Here is a 13,233-nt window from a genome sequence, read left to right as displayed (position 1 = left end):
TTTTATGACTTGATTTTTTTTAATTGGCAAAAAAAAAAATCTGTTGTTTCCTTAAATACGTAGTGATTTCTGTCTGACACAGATGAGTCTGTTTCTATATGCCCGTCATCCGATTTTCATAAATATTAGTGCGTTATACACAGGCTGAAGTTGCCATTCCAGCTAGACTCGGTATTTTCAGTTGTTTTGGTGAAATCTTGTTACAGTAAATTTAGATCAAGTAATTTTTCTATCTTTGCTCATCATTATTATTATTATTCGCTGAATGCTAATTACGGCCTTATTTTATCCATAGGGAGCTGATTCTCCTCTGGAGTAAACTTCAGAAAAAGCTGGACTCCTCAATTTTGTCTCTCCTTGAAAGATGCCTTCAGCTTGGTGCCATTGCCAAAACAGTGCAACATTTGCTTTACCTGATCCGTATCATTCAGACAGAGGTGAGACTGTAATAGTACGTCACAAATCTGTAAACTAATATGTCTACTGTTACAAAATTTCACAGTGTATGATATATTGAGAGTCAATGACACACATGATCACGCAATAAGATTGGAAAGAAACCCATCAACAGTGAATCACAATATCAACATAGCTAAAGAAATTGAAATGGATAGGTGCTTTAATCAAAGTACAAGAGTAATTATATTAAATTCATGTTTTTATTAACAACATAGTATGTATACAACATTGAAATAAGGTAGGATTCAAGTACTAGGCATGTGCCGGTATCAGATTCTGACTGTATGAAAACCTTAAGGCAAAATATCATAGTTTCACGGTATTACGGTATTGCAATTACAGCGCTAAAATGTGTTACTTTGAGGTATCTGAGTTGGGGGAAAAAATGTCAAAGCATATCAGCAAATTGGAACTTCAGTATGTTAAGTTAAAAATTTTTTTTTTTTAAAAAAACAACAATATTCTAAATAAAAATAAACCCACTACCATAGCTCAACATTATTTAATCTTTATTTTATTAGTCAGTCTCATTGAGATACATATCTCTTTTACAAGAGAGGCCTGAGCACAAAGAATCATTCACAAATATCAGACAACACAAAATACACTAACTGAAACAGTTACAATAATCAGTAAAAAACTCAGACAAGAGATTTAAAATCACCAAGATCAATGATTGACTGTAGTTTAAGAGTAGATTGCAATCCGTTCCACTTATGAGGAGCATAATAGGTAAAGCCAGTTCTGCCAACATAAGTGCGTGTGAGTGGAATGTTTAGGGTTAAGTAGTTAGTTGATCGCGTTTTCTAGTTACTGGATTTGAATGACAGGAGAGATGTGAGGTAGGTTTGCACAGTAAAGCCTTATAGATGAATAACATGAGGTGTATATTTCTTCTAGACTGTAGTGAAGACCATCCAGCGTTTTGATAAAGGATGCAATGATGGGTGCCAGAGGTTGCGCTAGACTTTTTCGTTGTCTGTCATTTTGACTAACAGGGTCATAAAAATCCGGTCATAATCTATTTTTACCCGTCACTTAAATTTTTAAAATGATGATAATGACATTGTGGTGACCCTTTGTTTGGCATAATTCACCTTCCGTACTTGTGTGTCCATTTGGCCGAGCGCGTTTACCGGTGTAGGTTCAAGCGCCTACACCGGCTACGACAGTCACGTGACAGAGACACTTAAGAGCCGCGCGCGGTCCCCTCACTATCCACTCGCTCTCGCTATATGATTGGCCGAAGAGTCGAAATGCTCTCCCGTGAAATGCCTGTTTAAAAATGTTCCCGTTGTTACTTCTTGCGTTCGCTTATAAGTGCCCATTTAAAAAGGAAAAGCGATGGATTATACTAAACACAGAGCGTATTATTAACAAATGTTTAAGTTGTATAATCATATAGCGAGAATAAGAAACGTCACTGACAAGCGCAGGCCCCCGCGAGTGGATAGTGAGGGGAATAGGATAGTGCGCCTACAGCTGACAAGACTCTTAACATTGCATACCGCTTCAACATATTCAATAGTATTTAGTTTTCATTCATTTTAAATTAATATTCTGTCCGAACAAGCTTAACAGAGAATCCACACCGTGCCATCACACATCAAGCAGATGAATATGTAACTTTTTCTCCGCAGTGACAAAAACAGCTGACTGTGGCCCCAGTAGGTAGGTAGCCTACCATATGTAGCATATGGAACAATGAAATTAACAGTGCACCTGCTGTGGCCTGAATGTAGTCTCACACTTTCCTCCTGGTGCGCATGGACTTGAATTGCGTGCCCGCTTGTGCAGTCCCTGTTTTTTCTCCTCTTTTATCAACACCATCGTCGTTTTGAGGCTTTTTGAAGAAACTTTGGACACTCAGTTGCCTTGACATTTTTTCAGAGTAAGGCCAACGACGTCATGCATCAAGAGAGACAATAGCTAATTAATATGCTCACTCGCCACCCTGTGGTCTGGGGTGTGAATTGCAACCGGTCAAAATGACGGATGGACTTCAGTTTTTTCCGTCACCGTTTTAAAAAATCGGTCAACGGCGGAAAATATTCGGTAAACGCGACCCCTGATGGGTGCAGAAATTGTCATTGGTGATGAAACGTAGTGCACGGTCATTGACCGGGTTTAACTGATGAAGAGTTGATGGAGCTGCATGACAATGCAGGATGTTCCCATAATCAAGAACAGAAACAAAAGAAGTTAACACAATGATTTTTCGGTTAGAAGTTGACTGACAGCCTTTGATTCTATACAGGAGGCTAAGTTTGAATTTAAGTTTATGGATTAGATGATGAATATTTTTACGTTATACATTAATAATATTTTTCTTCCCAATCAATATTGTAATGTCCACTTTTTTGCTGATGATTGTATTCTATATGCGCCCGGTTCTTCCCCATCTCTAGCTCTGACTCATTTACAGACTGCTTTTGATAGCTTACAAATATCTCTTCATAAAAAATTAAAAAAAAAACACTAAATACATGGTTTTCTCCACTTTCACTCTTACTGACAATGACTTACCCGGAATCAAATCCCTAAATGGATCTCAAATTACTCTCACTGATTCATACAAATACTTAGGAATTTGGATTAACAGTAATTTATCATTCAAAACTCATGGTCATCATCTAATCCGTAAACTTAAATTTAAATGTAGCTCCTGTATAGGATCAAAGGCTGTCTGTCAACTTCTAACCGAAAAACCATTGTATTATCTTCTTTTGTTTCTGTTCTTGATTATGGGGACATCCTGTACTGTCATGCAGCTCCATCAACTCTTCAACAGTTAAACCCGGTCTATCACAGTGCACTACGTTTCATCACCAATGACAATTTCTTCACTCATCATTGTACCCTTTATCAAAACGTTGGTTGGTCCTTACTACAGTCAAGAAGAAATATCCATTTCATGTTATTCATCTATAAGGCTTTACTGTACAAACTTCCGAACTACCTCACATCTCTCCTGTCATTCAAATCCAGTAACTACCAAACACGTTCATCCAACTACTTAACCCTAAGCATTCCATCCACTCGCACTAATGTTGACAGAACTGGCTTTAGCTTCTATGCTCCTCTTAAATGGAACGAATTGCAAACCACTCTTAACCCTTTAACGCCGAACGTGTCGGCAGCGACGCGTTTACGCATATCGTCTTTGAAACTTCGTCACGCTGTAATTACATCACCCACGTGCTGCTGGTTGGTCTCGTTTGAAAGTGCGGAAGTTGATGTCCACACCAGTTTTTATTTGAAGTCAATCGGCCAAGAAAAACGGGAGATAATGTCATTTGAGTTTCATAGTTTTATTGCACTCATAAATATGCATTAAAACGCTGCATGGACCATGTATCCATCTCCATATTTCCATCATTTCTTGTCCTTTTTCAAAACCAAAAGCAGCACAAAAGACTACTTATCCCAACAGTTGTTGTGATGTCAGGAAGGACGAACCAAATGTGATAATTTTTAATAAATTTCCGAGCGAGGCGCCAACTATAGAAAGGGAGGCATGCGTAGCAAGCAATGGCCGGTGTTGTGCCGGAAAATGCACAACACCAGTTGGTTTGAGCGAGCGACTTGCGAGCGAAACGTGCAGAAAGAATCTAAAACTACATTTAGCACAAGCTAATGCATTATTTCATTAACTCAAGAAAGAAGATGAGTCGTATTTGTTATGGTTTTCCTCTGATGAATCGGCGTCTCGGCGAGTAGAAGTGACAGTAGAGCGCAAACGGCGAAAGAGTAGGCTGTGTGACATTGTGTGTGACGCAGCTCCGTGACCTGTTCAAGAAGAAGCTTTGAGTGCGCAAAAAAAAAAAAAAAAAAAACCTTAATTGGGGTCGCATGCCTGAAAAATTTGAACTACTTGACAATATTTTTTAAAATACTTTTTTTCACTGTTATATATATTTTTTCTTCACTATAATCTTTTCAATTTTTATGTAGATGTGTGTTCGAGAAGCTTGATTGCATGTACGTATATACTTTTGATAAGGTGATGGGTACAACACCTAACTTCACAAAGAGATATCTTCCATCCCTTTTTGTGTTAGATGATATATATAAATTTTTTTCTCACTATTTTGCACACTATATAACCTGTTCTGACCATAGTATGTGTAAAGGCCAAAAACGCCTATGACCATACCTGCTGTTTGTGTTGAATTGTCAAACATAAAACTATTCAATCTTATTTTTTTCTATTGAATGTTTATCCTAACAAGTTGAATAAATATTATCAAGCTTCAAAACGGTTGGTCGAGCATGTTTAGTTGTCAATGGGACGTCAACATTACAAATTTTGAAAAAAGATTTTGGGATTTTTTTGTCTTTTTGGGTCCAAAATGTGGATTATAATTGGTCAGTGAAGAAAACAACAGTTTAGACATGAAGTTCAAGGTGTCCTGAAAAAAGGGACCCAATGTGGCCACTGTAAACAATTTTTTCTTTGAAATATAAAGGCAACATCAAATGCATGCAAATTCGACCAAAATAGGCTTAGGTGTTAAAGGGTTAAACTACAGTCAATCATTGAGCTTGGTGATTTTAAATCTCTTTTGTCTGATGTTTTCACTGATTATTGTCACTGTTTCCGTTAGTGTATTTCGTGTTGTTTGATATTTGTAAATTTTTCTTTGTGCTCAGGCCTCTCTTGTAAAAGAGATATTAATCTCAATGAGACTGCCTGATAAAATAAAGATAAATAAATAAATAAATAAAATAAAATAAATGTAGGTTTTGAATGATAAATTACTGTCAATCCAAATAAGTAATTGTAAGTATTTGTATGAGTCAGTGAGAGTAATTTGGGTATCATTTAGGGATTTGATTCCGGGTAAGTCATTGTCAGTAATGGTGGAAGTAGAGAAAACCATGTATTTAGTTTTTTAGGCATTTAAAACTAATTTGTGGTTATGAAGAGATATTTGTAAAGAATCAAAAGCATTATTACCATCAGAAAAAAAAAATATATTTTCCATAAAAAGCAGGTGTGTATGACTCGTATCATGTTTACATTGTACACTGTCTTTCTCAACACAGTTGCCAGAGAGACAAAAAAAACACGGGTTACCACCGCTAGACACGCTAAACATGCAAGAGTTAACTCTTTTAGCCGGTGGGAAAATTTCATGACAGTGTTTACTAACCTTTACTTCTGTATGAATGCAAAATCATATTGGAGTTATTGCCTCCTTGGCACCCCCCAAGCAAACATTTTTTACATGTCGGTTGGGCTTCTTCCACTAAGCCATGGCTGTCGGCGACTTTTCTGTAGCCAAAGTATTCCCATACTAGCGATTAAGTTTTCTTCGATGGGGGGAAAAAGTTTGGGTTTCACCTCCTCCAGCGGTCGTGTAGTACAACTGACACTAAGCAACAACCGGTGGGGGAGGGTTGAACTCTGCAGCTGCAAGTGAGGGATTTCTCCCTGCATTTTTGGGACATAGTAAATAGAGGCGTGCAAAATTTCCGATTCTTAGATTATTTGCGATTCGGCTGTGGAAGATCGAGAACGATTCACAAACATCCAAATTCCGATTATTGAATTATACCAGGTAAAGCGGAAGTAAAACACAGTAGGCACGGTCTTTGGGACGCAATGAGGAACGGACCGAGAGTAAATATCATGTTCAACTCATTCCGCTAGATAAAAAAACAATCATACCTGAATGCGGCCGACAGCCGCTTCAAACAACGCCCAGTTGCTAGCTGCTACAAACATACGGCTACAGTAGATATCATATATATGTAGAACTAGATGCAAAATGACAGATGACGGCGGTGTTAGAACATGTATTATTGAACAGAGATGCGAAATGACAGATTTGCCGGCGTTAGTAAACAGCCGCCATCTTAAAGCGGTAGACTTCTCTAGAAGGCTCTTTTGTAGTGAACCTAATTAACTTTTTATCTAAAATACTCCTAAATTGGCAAAATCTTGTCTTGAATCTATCTTTAAATGATGAAACAGTTTTACAACTTTGACATGTCAAATGGGAAATTATGGAATAACGGGAGCAATTTTAACAACTGTAACGGTTGATTCACAACATTAAATTAATTGAATGTAGTTTAAAGCTGCTGATACAGACTGGGGACTGGAGTATTTTATTTACTGTTATTTTTGTATATTTGTTTACGGTTATATGTTAACTTAATACTGAAATAGTAGTTTGGTTTAGCCTGAGAGGATTTTTTGAACAATTTTGGAACTAATGTACAAAACATTAAAAAAAAAATTTAAAAAAAGAAAATGGAGGGGGGTGCATCAATAATCGTTTTATAATCGAATCGGAGCCTCTGAATCGTAATCGAATCGTTAGGTGCTCAAAGATTCCCAGCTCTAATAGTAAATACCTTTGGGACAGTATGACGGAAAATGTTTGCGGTTTTGGAACCGTGACGTTATCATACCTTGAAACCGGTAATCGCCACATGTGTAGATTCAACTGGGCATTTACATTTAACATTACATTTACATTACATTTACATTAACATTTGACAAGCCCCATGTGTACTGTATCGTGATCTATTGATACCATACATTGCAATGTTTTTTTGTTTTTTTGGTCATCCCTATGCAGTTCATAGATAAACTTACTCTTATTAGGCTTTTTTGCCACTCTATCAACTCTGTTAACATTTTATTTTTCAGGCAGGAACAACGGGCACTGCTGCCTCAGTGGAACTTGGTGTCAAAGCTCTACAGCTTCCACAGCATGATGACATGGACAGCAGAATCGGGATCTGCAAAATAGTGTCAGGCCTTCTCCTCAACGATCTAGAAGTACGGCGTGCCTGCCATCTCACAGAGTTCCTACTGGGCCCCAACCAGCTGGCCCTAAACCGCCTCCAGGAGCTCTACCAGCGTCCAGACCAAAAGTATGATCAGGAAAGCGGTGTCATCCCTAACTCGCTACGCTGTGAATTGCTGCTGGTGCTGAAGGCACACTGGCGTATTGACCCTGAATTTTGGGACTGGAACACCCTCAAGTATCACTGCGTTTCTCTTCTCGGGTTGAAACCCAAGTCTGAAGCGGAGGTCAAAAGTAACAAACCACTCGTGCTACAAGTCAACGCTCTGACAGAAGAATCTGAGCGCAATCTCTGTTTAAATGGAAGTCTGTATCCACAAAAGCAGCTTGATAAAAAGCCTCATTTAGTTCAAGAAGAAGCAGAAGTGAGGAGAGCCAAGGTCTGCTGTCGTATTTGTGAAAGGTTCTACACTGAGGCTCAAATCATACACCACTCCAAAAGACATATTGTGGATGACAGACATCCCTGCCCCATTTGTTTGCAACAGTTTAGCAACCGTAAGGATCTTATTCCCCACTTAAGACATCACATCCAAAGCGAAACACTTCATTCCAGTGACAATGGTAAGATTGTAGATAATGAAATCGAACCCGGTGAAATTACCATCGACCCTTCTTTGATTTTATATTACGGACCCTCGCGTGATCCTAAAGTCCTGCAGGCCCTTGTACAGCAAGCCAAGAGTGTCAAAGACAATTGCGAGGACAATGAGCATGTAACATTCGAATACATAAAACAGCACTACAGTCTGCAGAACCGAGAGGAATATTTTTGTCCTGGAACTGGGTGTTCCAGGGTCTTCAAACATTCCAAGTACTTGTATGTGCACTTAAAGGCAGAACATCAAGGCGACGAAAATGTGAAGCATTTTTATCACATGAGAGAGCTACGGGAGAAGTGTCCCTTGTGCCGACGCCATTTTGTCTCTGCTTACCATCACCACAACCATCGAAAAAGTCACAACGGGATGTACATGTGCGTGGTGTTGGGTTGCGGTGCCAGTTTTGGTTCATCCACTGAGCTTGTGTTGCACAAACACGTTCATGGCATTCAGGTAAACTACCAGTGTGAGCTTGAGGGCTGTTTTATGAATTACTCAGACCTGGGGCAACTTTATCACCATGAAGCACAGCATTTCAGGGACGCCGCGTTCACCTGCACAAGCCCCTTATGTAAAAAATTTTACTTTTCGAAAAGGGAATTCATAGAACATCTCTCCACACACAGCATTACTTTCTCGGAAAAGGACTTTGAGGATCAGCGGAAAGCAAAAGAGACAACTTTCAAGGCTGACTTAGAAAGAACGGCCCTTGCTAATAATTCCGGCGATACAGAGGAGACTCTCAACCGAGAGGGCCAGAAAACATCTGGAAGTGCGCAACCATCTGTCAATGAAACACCCAAAGCAGTACTCACTTTGGTGGCGATGTGTTTCGATGGAAGTAAGTTTACATGTGGATTTGAGAAATGCGGTATGACTTTCTCCCGAGCTAGAGATGTCCAGAGGCACCTAAAACACGCCCACCCAGAACACCTTAAATTGGAGAACAAAGATCAAAAGCATGACAAGGAGCGGGGTCCAAAGTCCAAAAAAATGAAAACTGAAATCGAGTCAGACATTGAGGAAGATGAGATCCAGTTCTTTCCTTCTTCCTCACCTGGAGAAGATGGGAAAGAATGGCTAACGTCCTCCCCTCTTAGAGCAAGCCTTGCTAAAAATGATGTCCTCAGAGAAATAATAATTGGGCTAAGAAGACTCAACCTCAATTCTTTGTCCCCGCAAAATACATCTACTTGTTACACTATTAAAGAAAAACAATCCATGGTTTTGCTTTCTAGAACGTCTTCAAAGTCGTCAAAGAAAAATTTAAAAATCGATAGATATGCCGAATCACCTGTCAATGAAAAACCCTACACTTGCAAAATGGGAGACTGTCGCTTCCGGACTGCGCGGAGCTACAGTTTGCTGCGCCACTATGTCGCCATGCACGGTCACACTATTGAACAAGCTAAAGGGATGGCTCATATTTATGACACGTCTTTTAAGCCCTTTAAGTGTCGTTTGTGTTTGAGGAGTCACAGAGAAAAAAAAGCATTGAGAATCCATTATATTCGGATGCATCAGCTCAGTACGAGTGCGGCGGACAAGTATTGTTTGGGATCTACACAGATTACAAGACCCACATTACACAACTTGAACCCAAAAATGAACGAGGAAGAACTCAGTTGGGAAGATAAGGAAAAAAACGGCGAGAACGGACTAAATCCGAGTACTTACTCATCATCTTTGACTGCAAATGTAGCCGAGATGAAAAAGCAGGAAACGGACCAAACGGGAGACGGTCAGATGGAGATACCCCACGAGAGAACGAAACGCTTGGTTGCTAAAAGTAATCTCTGCTATTTTCTCGATAAATTCAATAAACCTTTTCACTGCGTAGCCAAAAACTGCGACGCAGCCTTCTCTACCCAAGGAGGCTTAGTGCGCCACCTTCAGCTCACACACCATTACAAACGGTCTCAGCTGCTGTTAGAACAAGAAGCGCAGCAAGAACCTGACGTAAAAAGCGAGAGCGTGAAGAAAAGTCCTGACCTGACCTCCGATGAACCGAAACCCCAATTTAAATGTCAATTTGTCAACTGTAATGCCTCCTACCATCTCAAAAGCAGCCTTGCGCGCCACACCCGTATCATTCACTCGCAGACGCCAGGGTTAATGCGGTGCAAGTATGAGGGCTGCACTAAAGTATTCTCTCACAGCGACTCGATGAAAAAACACATCCTGTTTCGACACTGCAATTATTACGACTCGTTGGTGGTTCGACTCCAGAGCACTCACAAAAAGTCAGTTACAGGATGCCAAAACAAAGTTATAGTCAACCATCCAAGCTCGGTCACACCCGAGACACCTGAACCTAAACAGTCAGAGGAGAAAAACAATGTCAATACTGAAAAACAGGAAAAGTTGACTAATAAAAAGAAAAATCATTACAAAACGTATAATTTCAGAACGTACGAGGAGGCGTTACAAATGTGCCAAGACCGTTGTTTGCGTGTAGCCTACCCTTGCATGATTCAAAACTGTGACTCCGTCCTTAAGTATATGTACAACTTAAACCGCCACTACAAAGGAGTTCACCAAATGAAACATGAGTATGTTCGAGTAAATGTTGACAAGCTCTTTTTCACTGCGGAGCGACTAGAGGAGTTGATTCAGAGGAAGTCAGCCAGGCCGAAAGTGGAAGAGAAAGGGAAGCCAAGTGGAGCTTGCAAAACTGATAAACGGCCAGAGCCAGCGATTTCGGCAAACAAGCTCCCTGTCAAGGCGGAAACCCAAGGGAAGGCTCTTAAAGATCCTCTGGGATTCCCTGACAAAGAAACAGTGCCACCTGTTGAGAAATGTAGCGAGAGAAATGCGGTCATGGTCGGTGCCGACGAAGTGTTGTACGGAGAACCGAGTACCGACACTCAAGCCGAGGACTCTGTTGTAGCAATTCCGAATGGACACAAACCAGTGGGAAAAATATTGAACTTGGAACAAATAAAACCCCTACTTCGTCCTCTCACCATCAATCTCTCGCCACCATGCTCTGTACGCTTAACTAGGGAGGACGGCCTTCTCGCTGCATCAAAAGATGGAGCTAAAATGGCGGAAAAGTCCGAAACGTTGGCTACGCCCATGCGGCAACCTCTCAAGCGTAAGAATGAGATCCCCGCTCAGCCTACGAACGGGATAGACCCGCAGCCTCTCGGTTCACCGCCTCACAGTTTTGATATCGCCACATATAAGCCAGTAGGCTTTGAGGTTTCCTTCCTCCAATTCATACAAGACACTGAACCAGAAGACAAAAAATCTCCAAACGCCAAACGGCGAGACTCTGTCCGGTGCGGTTTTTCAGTCAAAGAAAACAATCAGCTTGGAATTTCACTCACACGAAGCAGACGCAGTCATCCCACACTTCACAAATCCCCCAGTAAAACGAGGGGGATTCCATCAGTCCGAAACTTGAAGTCCATCCTGGACAAAGCCCTTGCTGGTTGCGGGGATCTGGCCATTAAGCAGCTTCAGTACCTTAGACCCGTGGTGGTTCTGGGAAAGCCGGTGTGCACGGCTAGCCTGCCAAAACGCTTCCCACCAGACCCCAAAAACGGCAAACTGCTTCTGGGAAGCAAAGTTTAACTGTGCACCTTTTTGAATGAATTTGTTATTAAAGTGCTCCCCCCCCCACCACCCCCCACCCCCACCCCTCTCATTTGGTTGGCAAAATGGAAGACTTAAAAATCTGATTTTTGTTCCTCTTGCGAATCATCTATTCTAGTGTACATACAAGTGCTTGAAGATCAGTGTACAGGTTAACAGATAGTTAGAAGTGGCTGGTAGTGAGAGGCCTTTTTTTTTTCCCTGTATCGAAATTCAATGTACAAACTATAATAATCAGTACTTCCTACAAAACTCTTCAAGATGAATGAATTGTCACTTTTTAATTGACGAAAACTGGCATTTGCAGTGCTCGGATATGAAGTATCTCTGTGTTAACTTTCTAATAAATGTTAAAAAGAGAAAAAAAAACAGTCTGTATTAAGTCTTTGGTTTTCTCATATCTTGCTTTGCATTACAAACAGATGAAATCTGTGTAGGGTTTTGTCGCACAGTACTAGACTGGGCAATAACCAGAATTTAGAACTCGATAAAGGGAAAAAGTTGTCTTAAAAACTGATGCTTAAGTACACGGCAATTATTTTTCGAATCTGTATCAATTTTCAATCTAATAAATGACGGCAAAAACGTGAGCTGTTAGCAATTTGTTGTTTGTTTCATGTCGTATGCAATCAGGTTTAAATTGCGTTTTGAACTTTAAATCTGATGCGGATTTTGAAAAATTCTATTTCAAGAGACATCAGTTTGTTTCTTGGCATTTTAAGTTAAGCCCGATTAGCACACGATTCCTTAGCTATCAAAACTGTACAGAGAAAACAAAACTGATATTCATTCTGTGATTTGAATACATAGATTGGCTCCTTTTTGCTGTCAACTTGTGGGAGGTGAAAATAATCACCCACTAAACGAGCTGAATGGCTTTAATACTTCATGACAGCAACCCAGAAATCATATCCAGGGGTTGGACAAAATAATGGAAACACCCACGGGCGTTACCAGGGGGGCAGGGGTGGGCAGTGCCCACCCACATACACGCTCTGCCCACCCAAAGAAAACTGGATGTAGTGCTGACGGCAGTCTGTGCACCGCGTATGGTATCCCATTCATATAGTACTGATGTGTTGTAAGTTTTAACCTTTGCGTTGTTACCTTCTCTTTCACCTTTAAAAAAAAAATGTTTTGTTGCTACACTTGCGCATATTTTGATTATTATTATTTTATTTTTTTTTACATTTTATCAAAGTTTTCGCCTGTGTTCACCTGGCTGTTAAGTTATGGATGTGTTCCAAGTCAAAATCAAATCAACTTTTATTTGTTTAGACCAAACCACAACAACTGTTATCTCAATGAGAAAACATGTTTTAAGGTGCAGTAGTAGTAGATTTCGAGCTTTGAGCTTTGTAGCTTTTTTTTGTTTAGTTTTTGCCCCCCCCCCAAGGTAAGACTAATTATTTTGGGGGGGATGCCCACACCTGGCATCACCACTGAAAACACCGTTAAATCAACAAAAACTAATTTAACATGGTGTAGGTCCGCCTTTTGCAGCAATTGCAGCGTCAGTTCTCGAGGTATTGATTCATACCACTCGTGAATAGCGGCATAGCCCCCCTGGTGGCCAAAAAGTGTCATTGCATGAAATTGACTTTCCTATATATGAATTTAACAGTGACGTAGACTGGTAAAATGTCTATAAAAGTCGTAAAGCAATAAAACAAAATGAAAAATGGACAAAAAAATATTTTTATAATGCGTCAAAATTATTTTTTGAACAGATCATGTGACTAGCGCCT

The 13,233-nt window shown here is 40.1% G+C and overlaps 1 protein-coding gene across 1 annotated transcript in view; it reads left to right on the top strand.

Moving 5' to 3' along the window:
• Positions 1-12,545, top strand: part of rlf (RLF zinc finger) — a 31,107-nt gene extending 18,562 nt beyond the window's left edge. Inside the window, exons 7-8 of the mRNA XM_057859561.1 lie at positions 296-437; positions 7,124-12,545. Of these exons, the coding sequence (XP_057715544.1) occupies positions 296-437; positions 7,124-11,464 (4,483 nt within the window). The 3' untranslated portion in view covers positions 11,465-12,545. The remainder of the gene's footprint in view (positions 1-295; positions 438-7,123) is intronic.
• The last annotated feature ends 688 nt before the right edge of the window (positions 12,546-13,233 follow it).

This window comes from Corythoichthys intestinalis, chromosome 15, assembly GCF_030265065.1.
Source record: "Corythoichthys intestinalis isolate RoL2023-P3 chromosome 15, ASM3026506v1, whole genome shotgun sequence".
Classification (NCBI taxonomy): Eukaryota; Metazoa; Chordata; class Actinopteri; order Syngnathiformes; family Syngnathidae; genus Corythoichthys; species Corythoichthys intestinalis.
This window is presented reverse-complemented; position numbering and strand designations above follow the sequence as displayed.